The 21,581-nt window shown below is 40.4% G+C and overlaps 1 protein-coding gene across 1 annotated transcript in view; it reads left to right on the forward strand.

The window, feature by feature from the left end:
- KCNH5 (potassium voltage-gated channel subfamily H member 5) overlaps nt 1–21,581 on the forward strand; it is a 154,080-nt gene that overhangs the window by 53,016 nt on the left and 79,483 nt on the right. The window contains exon 8 of the mRNA XM_029964152.1: nt 5,996–6,425. Coding sequence (XP_029820012.1) covers nt 5,996–6,425 — 430 coding nt within the window. The remainder of the gene's footprint in view (nt 1–5,995; nt 6,426–21,581) is intronic.

The raw sequence follows: 21,581 nt of genomic DNA on the forward strand, positions 1-21,581 counted from the left end.
TAAAGAATCTTTGGGTATTTTTTTTAATGTTCTTTACAATGAAAAGTTCAACATGACGTGGCAATTCACACTTTATCCTTATTCCTTTTAGTTTCTAAGGTGTAGTTTTCTGTTGATCAGTTTTTTATTTCTGATATATTGTCGGTTCTCTGCTTCTGTTTTCTTCCTCTGGGTGATTCTTTACAGATTTGTAACTGATGCCTAGCTTTACAAGTTTTCCCCCTTCTTTGAGATACATTCTCTGGATCTTTTGTACCTTTTGGTGTAAGGACATTCCAGGTGTCCTCTGCTGCCAGGTGTCTGACTCTTCTACCTCTCACAATCCAGTTGTCTTCACTTGTTACTGTCTATAGTTCAATAGACTTTTATAATTTATCAACTCTCACCCTTTTGAGAGCAAGAACCCCAGTCCAGTTTACTTTGTGATTGTTCATTTTTTTTAGTGAACGGATTCAATTCCTCCTTCAAGCCAATGGAGATTTCTGCAAAATGCAGTTAGAACTAAAGGTAGTGTAGCATCACTGTATATGAAGTAATTGGCTACTGAATGAAGAAATAAGCATGCTATTGCATCTGCAGAAAATCACAGCCTGCTGTTATTAAACAGCATTTTTTCTCCACACTCATCTCGAGAAAGATAAGTCTCACATTGTGAGGGAGTGCTCTGTAATATCTGTCTCTGTCATAATATAATACAGGTTTGGTTGCTGCCCGGATCAGGACTCTCCCACTTTCTAAGGATGGGTTTAATTTCTCCTCAGAGAAGCTGTGTAAGCGATAGCCTTCAGCTTGTTTGTATTCAGTGGGAGGGGAGAGAGAGACAGCTCCCTGAGGTGATTCATCCCATCCCCAGCTGTCTGAGATGGATTGGGTGAATCACTCCTCTGACATGCCCCACTCTTCACTCACCAGGGAGGAAATCTGGGCTATTCACATAGACAGGATGGTTTGCCATCGGGTTGCAGCATTATGTGATATGAATCCCACCCCAGGAGGGTGGTTGGAGCTCATTTGTGGTGTGGCCATGGCGTGTGCAGGTGTGCTCAGGCTCAGCTTACACAGAGCCACTTTGCTCTTGCTGAGCCTGGGCTGCAAACCCCTCAGAGGATTTGATCCCTTTAATGGCTGGTTTTGCTGAATGCAGGTTGCTGTCATTGCTTGTGCCCCGCACCTCTAAGCATATTAGCTTAAATTCAGCTTAAGGTCTGTACATGCTGCAAGCAGCCTTTGACTGCAGTGGCAGCACACCTTACATTTCATAGAAAGGTTCCAAGCTCTGGTCCTTTGCCACTCCATAAATTCTTTAAAACCACAATGTGCTGAACATCAAAACATAGTGAAAAGTTTTTCTTTTTTGTTTTCTCTGACCTTTTCTGAGACAGTGTTTTCTGTTAAATGATGCACTACCTATCCCCATTTTCAAAGCTCAGAGGATTTCAGTTTTAGAACACATTTAAAATGCATATTTCATTTTTTTTGGTTGTTGCTGATGCATATGTACCCAGAGCTAACAACAAATAAATAAAAAATCATGGAGTGAAATCTAATTGAAAAAGTGCCTAGAGTTAAAAACACATTGTTCCCTAGTAGAAAGAAAAAGTTATGCATGATTTACCATTTCAGCTTACTGGGATTTAATTTTGAGGTTTAAGCAGATTTTTGTATATTTAGATGGTTGAAACTAATGGCTGGTTTTGTTTTTATTTTCCTTTTTAAAAACATTTATACAATAATTTCCTACTGCAGAAAAGACTTATTAGATTAGAAATTAACCAGCTGATGAAATCTTTTTCAGATCTTTCAAACACATAGCTCTGCTGTTCTGCTACTCCTTTAGTGTAGAACAGACTCCAACCTCTCTTCCCTGGTTTAGGAGACATCTCTGGCAGAATCATTCTGGACTCAAATGATTTCCTGCCCTTGTTAACCTTCATTTTCCTTTGGTGACAATGTTCCCTTCACCTTCTTGCATGTTGGGCTCTTGACTCCTGTATAACATGATTTTGATCACTTCATCCTTCCTATTGCCTGGCTTATCAGGGATTCATTAAGTGCAGGAGAACTTTGCTCCCTGTTTTTGCTGGAGGTGCAGAGGTCTGTTCCCACGGTGTGTATTGCAAGTGCAGGAAACATCTTTCTCGGTCTTGTCGTCAGAAAAGTTTAGCTGGATGTAGACACAGAGTTTAGACACTTCTTTAGTCCCAGAAGACTGAAGTTTGACAATGTGGTAACATCTAGGGTTTGAAATGGCAAGATTCAGGTAATTTTAAAGGAAGGAGTGGTCCCTCTGTGTGTCAGATTGAGTGCTGTCATCAGTTGTGCCTCCACTATCAGACTGAATTTCATTTCTTATTGTATCAAGAGAATTTGAGAACACAGACTCTGCAAGGTGCTTGCGTCAAGAAACTTGGGCTTTGTTTAATCATGAATGTCTAATTTAATTCCAAAGTTTGAACATCCATTCCTCAAAAGTATATTTCTGGATAAATTTGACGTTGTCTACATCCTTCGTATGGCTTCAAGTGTCTCCTAAATGGAAATGGTTGTACGAAAATACCTGGTTCAGAGCTACTTCTTGTGTCCTCTCCTGATCCAAAGGCCTTAGAAGTCCCTGGGAAGGTCTCCCGTGACTGACATTTGTAATACTTAAGTAGATGATATGTGTCAGACAGGAATTTGGTTCCAAACTTGACACATGAAATGCAATTTTGAAGTAGGTGGTTTTTCAGTTGGAAGATTTCTGTAGCTGAGATGATTGATGATGAGCAGGCTGAATGTCCTCATCTGATTAGGACATGATAAAATACATCAGTCAAAACCTCAAGGGGCTGGATTGGACGGTTCATAACATAACGAGATATTCTCAGTTAGAGAACACAGATGTTACAGGCAGTTGGCTCAGTTGACTAAATACAGTTATAGAGTCACAAATGTTCCTCCCAGATGGTTTGGATCTTCACTATCAAAAATGTGTGTTATTTACACGATGCTAGAACCAAACAGGATTACATGCTCCACTCAAAATTCCTGATCACCTTTCTGTTCCTTGAGTGCTGAGGTTGCTTCTGTTAGAGCAGATGCTCATCCTGTAGTAGAAGGGTTTCCAAAGTATTCATCACCGAGCACAAAAACAGTTAAAAGAAAAATGAAATTAAAGGCAGCTGGCAATCAGTTGAGTTTAGAAAACTGAATTTCTTAATAGCTCAAACTTAATTCAAAGCAGTTAGTCTTTCAGGTAATTTCCACCAAGGAGATTGTTGCTGAATCTCAGGCAGAGCTTTGCATGTTAACCACTGTGCATTCATCATCAGCAATTTTTTGAGTATGAAGGTATGGACTTGATCCAACCCAGTCCTCAGTGCAATATATCACATGCTCACTTAGTATGTGCTTAATTGCTCTCTTCTAGGTAGTGCTTTATGAAAGAGGCTTTTAAAGTTTCCAATATTGTCTTTATATTTTGCAAGATTAGACATGGAATGTGAATGCTCAATAAATATATCTCTGATATCTTGGTCTTAAAGTAAGGAGTCAGACTGAACTGGCTTTAAAATTTACAGTGAAACTTATTTAAAGGTATTACTCTTTGGAAATAATAAATTACAGTTTCAACTAGAATGAAATATTTCTCTTTGTTTTGTACATAAGAGATGTGATTGTTTTCTGTGTGTATGAAAAAAAAAAAGACAGCATAAACTCTCTCCCAGACTTTGAATTAAATGCTGTTCAAATTAGTTGTTCAGATGCTAAGCTGTCCTCTTAAGTGAGAGAGAGAAGATGTAGTGTCACACTGTAAACTGTCCTGTTCAAGGGTTGACTCTCCCTTTGGGTTTGTGCAGTAGAAAGTGCGGTGTAAGCTGTGTTGCTGGGAGGAACTTAAACTACTGGGTGCAAAAATGGAGACTCCCAAGTTTGAATTCCAGGTCTTTAACTCCTTCCCTAGCCTTAATCTTGGTAAGGAACGGTGAATCTTTAAGTAAAATGGAAACAATGGAAGTAATGCATCTCTGCTTGACCAATGCAACAGGATTTGGTCCTGCAAAAAACCACCCTGCTGTTTTCTCCCTCTGGTTTCACAGCAAGTTATAAAATCAAGGTTAATTCACTGAACCACACTGAAGGATTATTTAATGAAGTACACTATTAAACTACTCTATAGTTTTCTTTTTTTTTTTTAATGTAGATGTTGTTTCTGTGGGGTGGGACCTTCATTCAGTAGTCCATTGTCCCCAGTCCATTGTGTCATGAATGTTGTAAGGGACTTCCCAGTTTACTGGAGCAGTTGGCTGCTTAGAGTGCCTCACAGTCATATATCCTAAAGCAAATAAGTAGATATACATTTAGATGGAAATAAGAATGATGAACTACATCTCTGTCTTGTGTAAATGCAAAATACAGAAATCAAAATGGGAAAATTCCACTTCCCTCTGTGGCATTAGTCATCGTGAGAGCTTGAATGCAAATATAGAGCTTCAATTTATTAAGGATTTGGGGATCTGAAACACATTCCAACAGGATTTGAAAAGCATACAAGAACTGTGCCAAACAGATTACATCTAGAAATATCAGATGTGTGTTACCCTTCAAATGTTAGTTGGGAAAAGGGAAAGAAGATGCAAAAGAGGAAGAAACAGAGGTGCAAAAGAGATGTATGTTTTTCTGGTATGGAAAACTCCAGAAACTCCAGTCTTTTACTGTTTGATAATATAATTAGCTAGTGTTTTGACTAGACTGATTTGATAATGATGCATAGAAAAGGGCAATTTAATCTTGGCGCAGTAACTAGGAATGTTTGCCTCATTGCTTTCTATGTCTTAATTTCTACTTTAAATTAAATGTCTTCAGCTTCTGAATGTTTTATATTAGAAACCTTCCTTTACAAACCTTCTATTTTGAGCCACTAATTAATTTAATGCACAAGTTAGATATATCATGGGATTGCAATAGATCAGGAACATATTTTTGTTCTCTTTCTGCATCTCTAAACTCTATTAAGATACAGCACAAACCATTTGTGTATTGAGGAGGACATGCACATTTCTTATTCCCTCTCAGATGTTTCTATTAACTTCTTGATGGTCCTTGTGCTCTTATTCCCTAAATATTTGTACTTCCATTTATTTGTACTTCATGTATCTTGTGTGAAAAAAAATCAAACCACTGCACAAACACTTGCTTTAGAAAAATATGTCTGTTGACTGGAAAGGAAATTAACCCTTTATGCAAAGGCATGTGCCTTGTGGTCTGTATTACCCTCACTCAGAAGGGTGATGTGACCAGAGTTGTTAATTCCGTGTTCAGTCAGTGAGCCTTCCTATAACTAACAAAAGAGCCACACTTATGTTACCTGGGGTGAAGGTTATTAAGGGGTGGAGGCTGTTGGACTAGAGGAAGCCACTCAGCTCCTCTTTGGTGGATGAGAGTGACAATAGGCAGATTTCTCTTGAGTTACCTGCTATGATTACTTTCTGATGTTTCTTTGGAGCATCTGTTAATGTTGAGGGTTGTTGAAGTAGGTAGACCACTGTTTTGACCAGAATAATAATCCTCTGCTTGGATTTAATAGAATACTCTTCTCTGAGAAACTTTGAGAAGACTCCACTTGGATGGTGTAGTTCCATCTGTGACTGCTCTTCCACCTCGTTTGATCTCCTTGAGGTCAAAACAGTCTCCTGTTTACTTCAAACTGCGAAGTATTGAATCACTCCTTTTAGTAATAAACTTGCCATTTCCCACTTTGGATTCTACAGAACTCTTGCTTTGAAAGACTGAGCTCAAACAAAATAATTTATCCACCTAATGAGTGCCGAACTTGATTCAGCCTGATGGGGACAAAAGCACTGTAGGGGGAGAAGGGTTTGATTTTGTATTCTGTTATCTGAGGCCTGAAAAACTGTATAGAAAGATTTAAAGGGGATGTAGGAATTGCTGTACAGTCTTCTGTGCTAACCAGCAGGATATATCAGATCAAATAACGATTTTTATTCTTTTCTAGGGAATCAGTAGCCTCTTCAGTTCCTTAAAAGTGGTGCGTCTTCTACGGCTCGGTCGAGTTGCCAGGAAGTTGGACCATTATCTGGAATATGGTGCTGCTGTGCTGGTGCTGTTGGTGTGTGTGTTTGGGCTGGTGGCCCACTGGCTAGCCTGCATATGGTACAGCATTGGGGACTACGAGGTTATAGATGAACTCACCAACACAATCAAAACAGACAGTTGGCTCTACCAGTTGGCCCTGAGCATTGGGACACCATATCGATACAACACCACTGGCTCGGGGCAGTGGGAAGGAGGACCCAGCAAAGACTCCTTGTACATATCCTCTCTCTACTTTACCATGACAAGCCTTACAACGATAGGATTTGGAAACATAGCACCGACCACTGATGGAGAGAAGATTTTTTCCGTGGCCATGATGATGGTTGGCTGTAAGTAGAACTCAATTTTGCTGCGTTTAACCCAAGGGGAGTTCTGTGGCTGGCATGAGGGTTGCGTAGCACGCTTGCTGTAAGCTTTCTTGACATCCTAAAAAATCTGAAGGCCCTGTAAATAATCACAAAATGAACTCAGAATTATGGAAAGCGGGAATGGAAATTATGTAGCTGCTGTAGCTTTTAAGTTGTTTGCAAAACTAAGTGTTCTGGGTACATAAGTGTGCCCACAGACAAGTTTATGTTGAATTCAGGGCCTCAACTTTTCACTTTAAAGATGGCTTTTATCACATTTGAAAGGTCTTGGCTAGAATTTGGTTAAAAGTACAAAGTGTATTCCAATTCAGATAGTCTGACTGAGTTTTGCTTATAAACTTGCACAAGCTTGGAAACATTTCATGTGGTTTTATCCAATTCTTGAAATATTTAGTGATTCTATAAAGTGATTGTGTACTTTATTGTAATGGTTTGAGTTACAAGTCCGAATTTTATCTTCTGAATGTGGTGACCTTTGTCACTAGCAAAGCTAGAAGTGAAGGAAATGATAAGACACTACACTGCACCTTTTCTCTGCTTCCTGCTGTTTCACAGCTCCACTGAAATACTCTAAAATCAATAGTGGTAAGGCACATTTCTCATTTCATGTACTGGCAAGGTTAGACCACTGAGCATCTCTACAGGTTAATAGGAATCTTCCAAAGATAGTGAAGACAACTTAAAATGTTAATACCATTTCAGAGAATTATTTTTCTGTTAAATAATTCTTGGTATTTCTCTGTTGCTTTCTATTTTCTGAGCTCCATACAAACACTAAGCAATTATGTAACAAGAGAGCAAACAAAACCTTTTGATAATAAGATCTGCATAATCTCTCTGATAATTATCTCAGCTAACACTTTGAGCTCATCTCAGAGAAATACTGAACTATAAAAAGGAAGCTTTCTTGCTACAGTCTTTCTAGGTCTTTAGAAGATTAAATCCATTTGTTTGGAGATTTTGAAGTGCTTTTTAAAGAGAGGTTGCGGTTTTAGGACTCTTCTTGCAGTGTGGTGCAATGAAATTTCTGCTGAACATCATCTCTACATGATGGGTTGATGTGTTCCAAAACATTTCCAACTTCATAAAAAGCAAATCCCCAAGGCAGAGCATCAATGAGCTGTTGCAGACAGGTCATCAAAACCCTCTAGGTGCTGTTGTGCCATTTGTTGAAACTGCTTTGTGGTATTTACAGAATCTGGAGACCTGGAGAATAAAGTGAATATACAGGATTTTATATATATATTGTAATGTTTATGTCCCTTGGGGTTTTTTTGGTGGGGACTTCTGTTGTTCTGCAGAGGAGGGTCCCACAGAAGGAACTCAGTGGTAGATGGCTTAGGGTGGAGTGAGAGCCATAAAAACATAATGAATTATGTTCATAAAAACATTATGAATTACTATTTATAATGATAACAACAACAACAAAATACATACATGGCCTCAGTAAGTGAAAATGAAGTGGTGATTGTAACCTGCTTTGTATTTGTTCTAGGTGGATTGTGTTCTTGCTTTTTCATCTCTGAAACATGTTAAAGATGGGGAAAACACATTGCAGTATCAAAGCTGGCTTTTACCACAGCCTATGTATGTGCCACTGTCAGATCTTAAAAAGTTTTTATAAGTACTACGTACAAAATTATTAAGTGTCCATGTCAAATTTGTAAGTGGTAACTGTGAGCTTAATAGGTGGAAAACCTTGGGTAGGTTTATATAAGGCTTTTAGACAAAGTCAAATGTAGATTCTAAAATTTAAGAAGCATGGCAAAAGGACAGTTGAGTTGCTTATTGCATAAAAATAATACCATCAAATGTGATGTGTCTTCTCTTGTGAGTCAGGTGAAGAGCATTGTGGACTGCAAGAAGAGTACTTTAGTTTATTTACCAGTGTAAAAATGCTCAATTATCATCAAATGGTTGAATCTTTTGCAATGACATCAATGCAGATTTAAAGATTCACAATTCATGCACATTAGTGTGATGACTGCCCCTGAAATCCAGATGATAATACAGATCAGTTCCTTGATTGGTTGAATACTGGTTAGAAAATACACCAACTCCCAGACATGCACTGGTCATGGGCTTCATACTTGCAATATTCCTGCAAAGAGATCAGACCTGCAGGATTTTATAGACATGCTTTGCAGGGCCAGCTGCTGAAAGCCTGACACTCTGAGCTCCAAAATGAAATAGGAAGGCACAGCAAACAATCAGTCGAAAAGGCAATTTCTCAGGCAATCAAAGTGGCCAGTGAGCCTGGGAGAAGGATTCGGGCCCATGAAAAGTTGTAACTAAGAACTGAAAATTATTTGAGTAGTTTTCGAACCAAGATGTTTTAGTTTCTCTTTTGAAACTGTGTTTTGAGATAAACATTCAGCTAAATTCAATTACAGTTCAATCAATAAAAATCTCTGCTTCCCAAACAGACTCCTGTTATAAGCAGAGAGAGGCTGTGAAATACCTTTGGTAGTTCTCCCGAAAAAGTTTGCTAATACCAATAGTTGATATTGGCAGTGCCTTTTCCAACAGACTCTGCCAAATAAATGTCTTAAACTTAGCACTGGAATCAGAGATAGTAATTCATCACAATCCCAGCTGCCTACTCATGCAAACTGCAGATAGGAAAGGAAATCTTCGCTGCCTTGTCAGCGAGAAGCGGCTTGTTCTGAAAGCCCCAAGTTTCCTATTCATGCCAGCAAAGTTATCAGGACCTGGGAGGAGTATTTGGAAAGACTTGCAAATCCTTCTGGTGGGCAGGATTGCAAAGTGGTGTACTTGTTAAAAATAGCCAGGTTCAGATTCTGTAGGTGCTGATAAAGCATCGCTCCGTGCGGGGCAGTGGCGGGGGAAGCCCTGATGAATGGGGATGCTTTTCAGTTTGATTGGCAGTTTGTCATTTCTTTGTTCACTGAGGACAGATTGAGTGGGATATTTAGACTGAAATACATCACCTGTCTTGCAGGAAAGAGAACTTTGAATAACTTAACCTCATCTTTCAGAGCTTACTTCAGATTTCTTTTTGCCTGACTTGTTTTATCTTGGTGTCCAGTGCTGTTCAGCAATATTTTTTCTGCTGCTTCTTGACACTTGAAAAGCTAAAAATAGCAAACATAAAGCATCCTATGACAAGGGAGCAAGTTTTTACAAGGGTTATTGTTTAAATACCTATTGTGCATTTGCTGCCTAGAGTTGCTGAATATGCATTGAAAATCTGATTTTTGTAGCACCTTTTGTGTTGATCTAGGTTATTTTATCCCCTCTCTGTGCAGAGCAGAACAAATAGATAGGTCTGTCAGATCCTTTGAATGGACGAGGAATCATTTATCATTCAGGAAGGTCCTGTCTTGTAAACCTTCCATTATCTTCTATCACAGCCCCCAAACAGAAGCTCAGTCTCTGCTGCTGCATGTTGCTCTAGTTCGGTCCACAAGCAGGTTTTAGGCTTCTGCAGCCCAGCCATAGATGCAGATGTAAAATTGACAGGGCTTGTGCCTTTCACAGGAAAAATAAAAAAGAAGAATAGTCAAGAGAGAAAACAGAAAGAAACTTTTGGTTCATACACCATTATTACTGTCTTGCAACTCCCCACTGCCAGGACTTCTGTGAGCAGAAAGTCAGTAAAAGGCAAAAGGCGTTTTGGGAAAGGTGGCGGTATGGCAAGGTGAAACAGCTTGCAGAATTCAGGAGAGGTGGGGTTTTCTGAAGGAACAAGAGTTCATGTACTGCCATATGCCTCCTTCCTTCCTGTGCTTCCACTGGGAGAAAAGTGACCAGCTTCCCAGTGTCCTGGCTGAGGCTGGGATAGAGTTAATTTTCCTCCTAGTAGCTGGTGCAGTGCTGTGTGTTGGCTGTAGAATGAGGATAATGTTGATAACACACTGATGTTTTAGTTATTGCTGAGCAGTGCTTACTCTGAGTCAAGGACTTTTCAGCTTCTCGTGCTCTGCCAGCGGGGAGACTGGGGGGGCACAAGAAGCCATGAGGGGACACAGCTGGGACAGCTGATCCAGACTGGCCAAAGGGACCTTACACACCATATGGCACCACTTTTTTCTTGTATTCTTTTATCATATCTTTATTATTCCCCCTCTTCCTTTTCTGTCCTATTAAACTTTCTTTATCTCAACCTATGAGTTTTACTTTTTCTTCTCATTCTTTCCCCCATCCCACTGGGGGAAGAGTGAGTGAGTAGCTTGTGGGGGTTTTAGCTGCCTGCTGAGTTAAAGCACAACACCCAACTTGCAGCTCAGAGGGGCTCTGACACACTCCTGTGTGCTTCTGATTTACCTCTGTCCATGTGTAAAAATGAAATTGCTCTGAATGGCACACAGCAGATTGCAAAGTCAGTAAAAATGTGGCACATTTTTATGTGCCATAAATATGGTATTTACATGAGTTTCTTCGTCCAACTGAGTGAGCCCAGCCCAGTGCATACTTCATCCAGGCAACAACAGAAATCCAGTATATTCCACTGAAATGCTCCAACAATCCTTACTGCGAGGGGAGGTCAGAACATGATATCGAAGGGAAGAGTGTCAATAAACATTGAATACTTCACTGCTTCTCAGGATGTGAAAGACACAGAAAAATCTCTTAGTTACCAATCAATCCCCAGAAGAGCTGAGAAAAGGTGCTTTGTTGTTTGTCCTTTGTTCTTCTTCTTTATCTACATACTTTGTTACTTTGGCATCTGTTTACTCCAGTTTTATGAGGAGGTTGTTGTGAGGGAGATGATATTTTTCAGTGACTGGTTTTAAATTATGGTGAAGACAGGCTTGGTAATTCAAATTGGTTTTGCATATGAGCAGAAGAATTTGTTGTGGTGATTGTACAGGATAGCTTCTCTTGAAAATGTGAGCAATTTCTAGACACTTCTTTCAAAAAATAAGTTTCTAGTTTAATGGCTTGAAATGCTGACTTCTTGTTGACATCTTAAAATACCCAGGTTGATGATTTTAAGGTAGGAAAAGGAAACAGATGCAATTGCTGTCACTTTGAACCCAAGTTCTTATTGTTAAGGGGAGAGATGACAAAGGCAAGTGTGGGTGGGTTCTTCTTGTCATGGAATCATGGAATGGTTCGGGTTGGAAGGAACTTTAAAGAACATCTAGTTCCAGACCCCCTACCATGAACAGGAACACCTTCCACTAGAAGGTGTCTGCTAGACTCATAGATATCTTAGGTATGTCGGCTAGACACATAAATATAGATATCCTAGATATCCTAGATATGTCTGCTGAACACAAAGATGTCCTCCTCTGCTTTTAATTTTACTAAACAAAGAGAATAGGACATGCTCTTCCCTTTTTTAAATGAGTGAGATGCTCTTATCTGAACCACCCCTGGTCCTAAACCCTCCTGTATTTGGCAGACAATGCTCGTGCCATCCCCTCTTGCTGCTGCTCACCTCTTTTTTTGGAGTTGTGACATGGTCTGCCAGGGATTGTCAGTCATCTCTCCGTTGATCCGTCAAACCTAATTCATTATTTAAGTGGGTTCTTTCATTGTTCATGTAACATTCATCAGTTCCCTGCCAATATATGGTAGTTAGCCACTTGAGTGCTGTTTGTATGAATCATGGAGGTTTATCTAGTAAATTTGTTAGGCAGTGGCTGAGCCCACGCACTGACACAACAGTGTATGAATGTAGGAAAGCGCTTGTCTGGCAGACTCCCAGACAAGCAATCCCAAGAGTCCATAGGATTTAATTTTTGATCCTGAGGAAAATGTTATGTGTAAGATAGCACCTTCTAGCAAAAATCATTGCCAGTAACGTAGATTAAATCATATTTCTCATAGCAACAAATAGTAATATGAGAAGGCTTTACATCTGTAGGAACTCATAGGCTGGAGTGTTTAGCGATAGTTGAAATCCAGCTCTGCCCTAAAGGTGTCCTACAAGAGTCAGTTCTGTGTAAGGGCAGTTTCCTTTCATGCAGAGATGTGGGATGTGGAGAGATGTGGCTCTGCATCACCTGTCCAGGAGCTGCAGAAGGATTTGTTTGACCTCTTCAGCAGTAGAGGCCTGCCAATTTTTGCACTGCTCCTTGCAGTTTCTTAAAATGTGGGATGGGAGCGGGAATATGTCTCTTTCAACAACAGCATGGCCCCACTAGTGAGCTCCTAAATGCTTCTTAGAATCACAAAATCGTAGAACAGTTTGGATTGGAAGGGACCTTAAAGCTCTTCTTATTCCAACCCCCTGCCATAAGCAGGGACACCTTCCACAAGACCAAGCCCACCTGGCTTTGGACCTGTCCAGGGACGGGGCATCCATGGCTTCTCTGGACAACCTGTTCAGCACACACAGATGTAATCCTCAAACTGCATTTAGTGGGTGTGTGCAGGATGCTTCCGTAGCCATCAGTGTGACATGGCTGCAGAGCTGGGTGACAGCCTGCACCCCCTGGAGGGATTGCTTGCAGGTTATTGCTGCGTTGGACTTAGCTTGACCCAGAGTGGTTTTAAACATTAAGACAGGGTGTCAAAGGTGTTCCCAGAAGGGCTGATTTGGGTGTATTTTTAGCTGTCTTGTTCTGGGCAGGTGGGCATTTGGCCTCATCACCACTATCCTGCTGGATGTAATACCAGAATTAACCTTCTGCAGCACCAGTACCCTTGTCTTTGAAGGGAGCATATTTTGGTATTTCAGAGCTTGAAGAAGGGTTCTCAAAAGGCAACGGGACACCTGAAGACTAGAGGTAAAGATTTATGTAACAGCTAGGTCAGTGATGCCATTTTAAGTGAGACTGGGGATGAATTTATTAGCTTAGTATTTCAGGTGAGGCAATGAGGAAGGTGATAAATTCTTTAACATCCAAATCAGGAGAGAGTAAAACTGTTCATTTGTATTTACCCATAAGTACAAATGGAAGAAAGCAATACAGAAAGTTACAAGAAGTTGCAAGTGGAAATTTCCCCTTTTGAGTGCCATTGAAAAAGCATTTTGACACTTTTGTACTGCTGAACCATAGTCCAAGTGCTATTAGCTCTACAAAGCATGGATATCAAGATCTTTCTGTGATTTCTTTTAATTGTAAGTAATCTTAGTTATGTCTCATAGATGGAGCAGGAGTATTTCCAGTCAGGGTACTGGTCCCAGTGCAGCAGCTGAACTTGGCAATCTTAATATTCTCTGAACAGCTGCGTGGAAAAGAGAGTATAATCATATCAGTAGCCTACAGTAAAAAAACAAGTTACTCTTAGGGAGTAAAAGGTCTGGCATCATCCACTTTTTAATGGAACTTCAGTGTAAGAGTGAGAAAAGACCTCTAAGATCAAGTCTAACCATTAACCCAGCACTGCCAACCCCACCTCTAACTGTGTCCCTAAGTGCCACATCTACACATCTTTTAAATCCCTCCAGGGATGGTGACTCCACCACTGCCCTGGGCAGCCCATTCCAAATTTTTCCTAACATCCAATCTAAACCTTCCTTGGCTCAGCTTGAGGCCATTTCCTCTCATCCTGTCACTTGTTACCTCCTTTCAGGCAGTTGTAGACAGCAATAAGGTATCCCCTGAGCCTTCTTTTCTCCAGGATAAACAACCCCAGGTGCCTCATCTGCTCTTCATCAAACCTATTCCCCAGACTGTTCCCCAGCTCCACTGGCCTTCTCTGGACATGCTCCAGCACCAGATTGGAGTGGATAGAACAAGGACAGTTGGGAGAAACACTATAGTGGGGCCATATGTGCCTTGTTTTGCTTTAACTCTGGGGTGGCAGTAGATTTTTAGATATTCGGGTTCTAGTTGATAGTAAAAAGTCTTTATATAAAAGAGCTTTAAAACTGTAAAGCAGTCTCCTTGGGAAGCTTTATGGGATTTTTTTTTCAAGGTTATAGCTAGCATGTGTTTATGTAAGGTTTACTTTTATTGTCATTGTCTTAAATGAAATTATGGTGTCAAGAGAGGTAGGACAGTGAGTGGGAGAGGTAACAATGAAGAAAGAAATGTTATTTCCTGCTATTGAGCTATATTATTTAAAACAACTGAAAATTTATGTTAAATAAATTATATGTAAATGGAGAAAATCAACCTTTATGCTCACATATAGTGCAAGTAATCACCTGAGATTATCCCAGAGGGATTATCACATTGTCCTAGATTACTCATAACAACTGTATCTCTCAGGAAGGAAAAAGTTTTAATTAGTCCAACTAGATCAGCAAATATATCCGACTAGCTAACAACACAACACAGCAAAGCTTTATAGCATATTGTGCTAGAGGGATAAACAAATCTGAAATAAAAGGTACCCCCCAAGGTATCACACTGCTTGGATGGAAGGGGCTCAGGAGATTGTGTTTTCCTGTATTGAAGTTTCTGAAAGCCAGGCGAGTGATCTGAGTCTGTGTCTGCACAGAGATCCTTGGCTAATTTTGTGTACTCACGAGAGAATCTCTGTGTGTGTTTGGCATTTAAAAAGGAGAGTTACCCAGCTAAGTCAGGCCAGTTACCACGTAGGTCCTGCCTGATTTCAGTGGAGCTGGGTTCCTCGTTGGGCCCTACTTTCAGTGGATAAAACAGGTATTTGCTGTTAAATCTCATTAACATTGGCCCAGTTTTTCTTGCAGGTAAGTGCTATGGTTTATCATCTGGAGTGTGTGAAAAGTTAGGATGGGCAGTTAAGCAAGGAGACAAGTTGTTTTAGGAAGTGTCCCAGTGTAGAAAAATTGATCATACGAGTGGTATCAGGCCTTAAAATACTATTTTTTTCAGGTCCAGCAAGAGATTTCCTGGCTTTAATTTTGTTAGGTTGACTTTCAGACCTGAAAAACTGTGTGACATTGTTGGACATCCGGAGAGGCTTTGTTTTTTCTAAATATATAAAAAGCCCCAATCTCTAGGAGGTTTCATTATTGCAGTACTGCCTGTGATACTGTAACATGTTTGGTGGTAGTTAGAGATATCAGGTAATTGGATAAAAGATGACTGATACTGGCTTTTGGTTTCTCCTTGCTTCATTTCTGGAGTTCTGAAGGAACAATGTCATGTTCCTCTTGAAAATTCTGAGAGCACTGAGGACTCATCCTGCACATCTCTCATCCTCATTCATCTTTCCTGTAGCTTTTTCTGCAAGAACTTTGGTAGATTCAGGAAAAATTTTCCACTGGTGGAAGCATACTCTACGTGGGAGTGTGACTGCAGGTTCCTCCCCGAAGAGCTCTACCCGTTTCCCTTCAATGTGGAGGAAGGACAGGAGAGGATCCAAACTGGCATCTCTTCCCTGGGTACCTGCTGTGCACCCTGCTGAGTCAAATCCAGTTGTGTTTCAGTAGGAATATTTTGGTCATAAATGATTAAAACTAGTTTTCTTCTGCTGGCCAGCAGCCAGCACGGATGTGTCGAGATGAGTTCGTGGCAAATTAATCTGATTTCTTTCTTTGACAAGATAACTGCCTGGAGAATAAGAGGAATTGAGTAGATACGATATATCTGAACTTTTTAAAAGGCTTCTGACACTTTTCTACATAGTCATCTTGTAGCAAACGAGTGAAAGATGATCTCAACACATTCATAACAAAGTCGGCGATAACTGATTGAACAACCTCTCTCGAAATATAATCAAGGGCTTCACTGTCAAAGCTGGAGGAAATTACCAGGGAAATTTTTGCCCTGTGTGTGATTCCATTCAACATTTTCATTAGCAGAGTTGAGTGACAGAGCAGAGAGAGAGAGAGCACATCAGGAGAGTTATGGGGAGGGTTGCAAGTGGTTTGGATGACAGCATCAGAATCCATAATGATCCCAGTAAATTGGAAAGGCATCCCAGAATCATCAAGGTGAATGTCAGCAGAAGTGAATGCAATGCACCACATGTAAAGAGGGCAAATCAAATGCATAAGTGCAGCATAGGGAATAAATGGCTCTGCTGCTGAGAGGCTGGAGAGGATTTTGGAGGATAATAGATGGGGAAAGTGATAGGCAACTGCAGACTGAGTGTAACAATGCAACAGTGGGCTAAAATCTGTAAATCTCACTCTGCAAAGTATCAGGAGCAGTGTCATAGGCAAACTGAAGAGGGCATTTATTCTGTAGGGACTAGGATTGGCTAGGCACATTTTTTTTTAATTTGTTTTTTTTTAATAAAGTTCCTTAAGGAAGCTGTAGACCAGCTGGAGAGATAGGAGATCAATAAAAACTTGTTACAAGGCAGGATCTCAGGGGAATAGTTGGAGGAACTGACTTTGGCTTAAGCTGATGAAAGCTTAAGGGGTACATGAAGGTTGACTTCTACCATGGAAAAAGTGTGCTTGAGAGGGAAAAAAAAAGTGTTGATCCTCTATTTTTTCTGGAGGGCAATGAGGTCAGTTAGGAGGGAGTGAAAGACTGATGTTGGAAACGGGGATTTCTAACGTCAGTTCACCAAAACTTCTCATCTGTGTGTGAATTCAGGTCATGGGCAGAGCCACCACGAGATTTGGTGGACTCCATTGATAAGTATCTGTCAGTCTGGCTGCAGGTATCCTTGCTCCTCCCTCAGTATTGCAGTTGGACCAGGCAATCCCTTGAGATCACTCCCAACCCTACATCCCTCTGATGTTGGAGAATAAGGTACAGCTGCAAATCCCTGTTGTGTGTTAAGTGAGTCTAAGCTAGCCAAGCTCGCTTTCTCTAGGTCGTTGACCATCCTTAAGTATTTAGTGATTTTTTTGTGGTCCATGATGTAGTGGCTGCAAAGTTTGAGCTGTATATTCACCCTACATCACTTCCATATTTAACCTGTAAGATGTTCATGCACTCACTGGGGTACCCTCATCCCGGGGAAGTTCAGCTCCCCAGGGAAATGCTGTTGTCATCCCAATAGTGTGAGGCTTTGAGAAATGAATGGTAGTGTCCAGTGCTAAAACAAAACTATAATTTTATAATTTTTTTTTGGCAAGTACAAGGTCTGTGTGGTAGCGTTCATATTCTCTAACAAATTCAGAAGGCATTGTTTGGAGGAGATGATTCTTGATTCAGTTATTTATGGAAGAAGAGCCTGTTCTCACTGAGGGTCTGAATCAAGTCCCCCTGTAGGAAACAGAGGGAAATTAATTTCAGTAGAGGAGTTTTGACTTTTTTTGGTTTTTAAAAGCTTTTGTAACTGAAATATAATTCTGAGCTAAATACTCTTGCCTCAGTGTTTTCATCAGGACTTTTTCATTACAAAAATTAAGACTCACACTAGAGAAAGAAAAAATACTGATTTTATGTTGGAATTTTAATTCCACCCCTTTTTTTCTTGTCTTTATTTCTCTAAAATATTTTTGTTTTAAATCCACATGTTTTGGTATAATGCACTGTTAAGAACTGTAAATGGATGGGAGTAGAATTTTCCTTGAAGTTTGAAAAAAGAAGAGAAAAGAGATATTTGGGGGCAATAGCTTTCAGTAATTTCTCTCTTTTTCCAGGGGAAACTAAATAAGTAGATAAAAGCAAGAAAACCTAGCAGATAGAAAAAGATATTTTTCAAAAGTAGATTAATAAGCTTTTATCTTACCTTGTCTACTTTTTTGTTGCATAACAACATGAAGGATTTTCTAATAGAGAAGAATATTTAATTTCTTCTAAAATGTGTAATGAAAATTAAAGCATATTTCAAAGCTCTTTTATGAAGCGTAATCAGAATTGAAATAGGATGAGGTTGATGGAAAAAGGGTTTATAAATATCTGCCACTGATTTCTGCATGGTGATGTGACAATTGCCTTTCAGGTGTTTTTCCGTACTTCCCAGAATGATCTTCTCCATAACTTCACCAGGCACTGAAGTGAGACTGAGAGGCCTGTCATTTCCAGGGTCCTCCTTCTTGCCCTTCTTGCAAACTGGGACAACATTGGCCAGCTTCCATTCAGCTGGGACCTCTCTGGGTTCCCAAGAATGCTCAGAAATGATTGAGAGAGGTTTTGCGATGACATCAGCAGCTCTTTGAGGATTCTGGGATGAATCCCATCAGGCTCCATGGATTTGTAGGCATCCAGTTGGAGCAGCAGATCCCAGACAACTTCAGGGTCTACTGGGAGGTGATCATTCTTGCAGTGATGGTCCTCCAGCTCTGAGACCACCCTGGTCAGTTATCCATGTTGAGGGCAGAGGCAAAGAAAGTGTTAAATCCCTTCTGCCTTGTCCCTGTCCCTTGTTTGTGAGGTGACCATCCTTATCCCATAATGGGCCAATGGTATTTCTGTTCTGCCTATTGCCATTAATGTATTTGAAAAAACTCTTTTTATTGTCCCCCACATTTCTGGCAGCTTCAATTCCAGTTGAGCTTTGGCCACACAAATTCTCTCCCTGCAGTGGCAAGCAGCATCTCTGAATTCTTCCCCTGTCTCTTGACCTTTCTTCCACTGGGCATACACCTTCCTTTTTTGCCTTATTTCCAAGAGAAGATCCCTGCTCAGCCTAGCTGGCCTTCTGCCTCGCCTGCTTGACTTCCAGCATTTGGGAATTGCTTCTCCTGTGCCCTTAGGAGGTGATGTTTGAAAAGTGACCAGCAGTGATGGTGACCTCAGCACCTGCAAAAACATTTTCGCAGGGGACCTTATTTATTAGTTCCCTGAGCAACCTGAAGTCTGCTCTCCTCATGTCCTAAGTTGAGGTTTTGCTGTCACTTTTCCTCCTGTAAACGGAGATTTTAAACTCAATCCCTTCGTGGTCGCTGTGGCCAAGGTGGCCACCAATCTCCACTTCATTCACAAGATGAACTCTGCTGACAAGCAGCAGATCAAGGAGGGCATCTTTCCCTGTGGGTCCCTTCCAACTCAACATATTCTGTGATTCTGTGAATTGGAGATGGCTTGGAGCAAAACACATGTGAAGCTGCTGGTGTCTCGTGAGACCTTGTGGAAGTGAAAATGATTAGTGTCACTGAGCACCTTGTCCCCTTTCTGTTCCTTGGGCAGGAGCAGGCAGGTGTTGCACCCGTGTTGAGGCTGCTCTGCTGTCTCCTCTGGGAAGTCGAGGGGTAGCACTGACTGTTAAATGGGATGTTAAATGGCAGAATTAGAGAGATTTATCTGAAGCATTATTCTCGATTTCAAAATAATAAATCTTCATTGGCAGAACTTCCTTAGCAGTTTTCAGGGATTGTAACAGATGCACATTACTCGCGTGGTTCTTGATGAGCTTTGGAGCAGGATTACAGTTTTGTTTTGTAGATCCCACAGCCTGCTTTGGCCATTTTTGAAAAAAAGAAAACCACTTTTTCCTAAGCTTCAGATTGGGGTCCAACATTGCAGCTATTTTACATGTTCCACCAACTGCTAATGGAGCAATACGGGAAAGCACAAGCTTAGATCGAGACTCTGTTTTACCTGTTAAAAGCCCCTCCAAAAAACCAGGAATAACAGAAAATATTAATGAATTAAATCCTAGAGTGCTTTGCTAAACAGAGGACTTAATGATAAATACTGGGGCTCTCCCACGTCTAGCTGTCTTAGGAACAAGTGAGATTTAAACTCCCCTGCATTACAGACAGAGTTACAGCGAGAAAATTATTCATGGTTTAAACATGGGTGTGTTTTTATTTAAATGCTTCTTATAAGCATTTAAACAAATGCCTCTAAACGCTTGCAATATTACACGGTGTGATTAGAGGCTTTGAAAGTAGTTTAATGGAAGCTGCATCAGAATTGAACACCCACATGAACACCCAGAATAGGAGGGACAGGAAGCTGAGCTGAGCAGATTTGATCCAGCCTAATTAGTCAGGTTGTTGTTGTTTTTACAGCCTATTATTGATACACAAACACACTGTTGAAGAATTAGTAATCTAAAACATTGCAGTTCATTAGAGTGTTTAGTGGTGTTCTAATAGCCATGCTCCATCTGGATGATAATAAGAAATAATGGACCATAGAGAAGTTACGCATCCTCACCTTCTAATCCATTTTCAGCCAGCTGGGAAAGCAACAGAGGATGTTTGCTGAAATATATCACTTTGTGATTATAAATTCAAAGGGAACAGAGTCCTCTGTTCTTTATCTCTGCACCAGGCATTTATTGTTTTCTTCCTTTGTGTGCTGCACTAATATTTCTGACCAAATTTATACTGTGGATAAAGGCACATCATTGTGTCAATATGACACAGACATCTCTGCAGTGGCATGGCATCTTTAATGGTTTTGATGTTGCTACAACTAGAGTGTCAGAATTAATCAGACTTTCTCATAGTTTATTGTCTTTTGGGTTGTAATTGTAGCAACAAAGCATCGTCACGTATAATGGAGGTTGTTAAGTAACGTGTTTTCATGTGTACATGAAAAGGAGAAGGAGTCAGCTGTGGTCTCTTTTAATTGGCAGCATTTGACAGAGAAACAAGAGCTTTTGGGCAGACATGTCTAAAGGTTGAGGCTTTCATGTAGGAATGTGAAACTTTTTAGTTTCATTTACAGATCTGACATCTGTTAGAATTGTGAACTTTGGCATTTGGTAAATATTGTAGTTCTTTATTCCTCTCCAAACCTAGGCTTGATTTATTGGTTTAAATGTTAAATGGCTGGGGGCAGGAACTCCACATGTTTTTGTACAGTGCCTACCAAACCACGCTCCAAGTTACAGGGAACCAAGATGAACAAATTAAAATATTTCAGGAATCAGGAAAAAAAAAAAAGAGTCTGACTGCACTGAATTAGTCTGAATTTCTATAGTTGACTCCACATAACTGGCTCAGACCTTGGGTCTAGTTCAAAGAGTGCAGGAGACATTTAATTTTTACCAATTTACAGTTTAACAGCTGAGTGAAGGCAGAGGTAAATGGGGGATGCTGTCCATTGCTCTGGCTGGTCTAATAGCCTGCAGTCAGGACATTTCATGATAGCCAGGAGTTCTTGTGGGTATGAGCCACAGCATTTGTGGGAATAAATCAGGTAAGCCTTGTAGCTCATCCTAATTTAAAAAATAATAAAATACGTGCATTGTTTTGCTTCAGGGGATGCAGCCTACTAAACAGGACCAGAGGCAATTCTTTCTACCAGGAGCAGTGTGTTCCATGGTAAATAGTTCCAGGATTAATATAGCCAGGGTACATGGGAACAGTACAGATTTGTGCTGAAATTAGTCCCTGTCTCTTGCTTCTCAGAAGAATGTGATGAGCATATGTAGGCATAAATGCCTGACATATCCTGATCTCTTAAA

The sequence above is a fragment of the Manacus vitellinus genome, unplaced genomic scaffold (genome assembly GCF_001715985.3).
Source record: "Manacus vitellinus isolate BGI_N305 unplaced genomic scaffold, ASM171598v3 scaffold_6_pilon, whole genome shotgun sequence".
Taxonomy (NCBI): domain Eukaryota; kingdom Metazoa; phylum Chordata; class Aves; order Passeriformes; family Pipridae; genus Manacus; species Manacus vitellinus.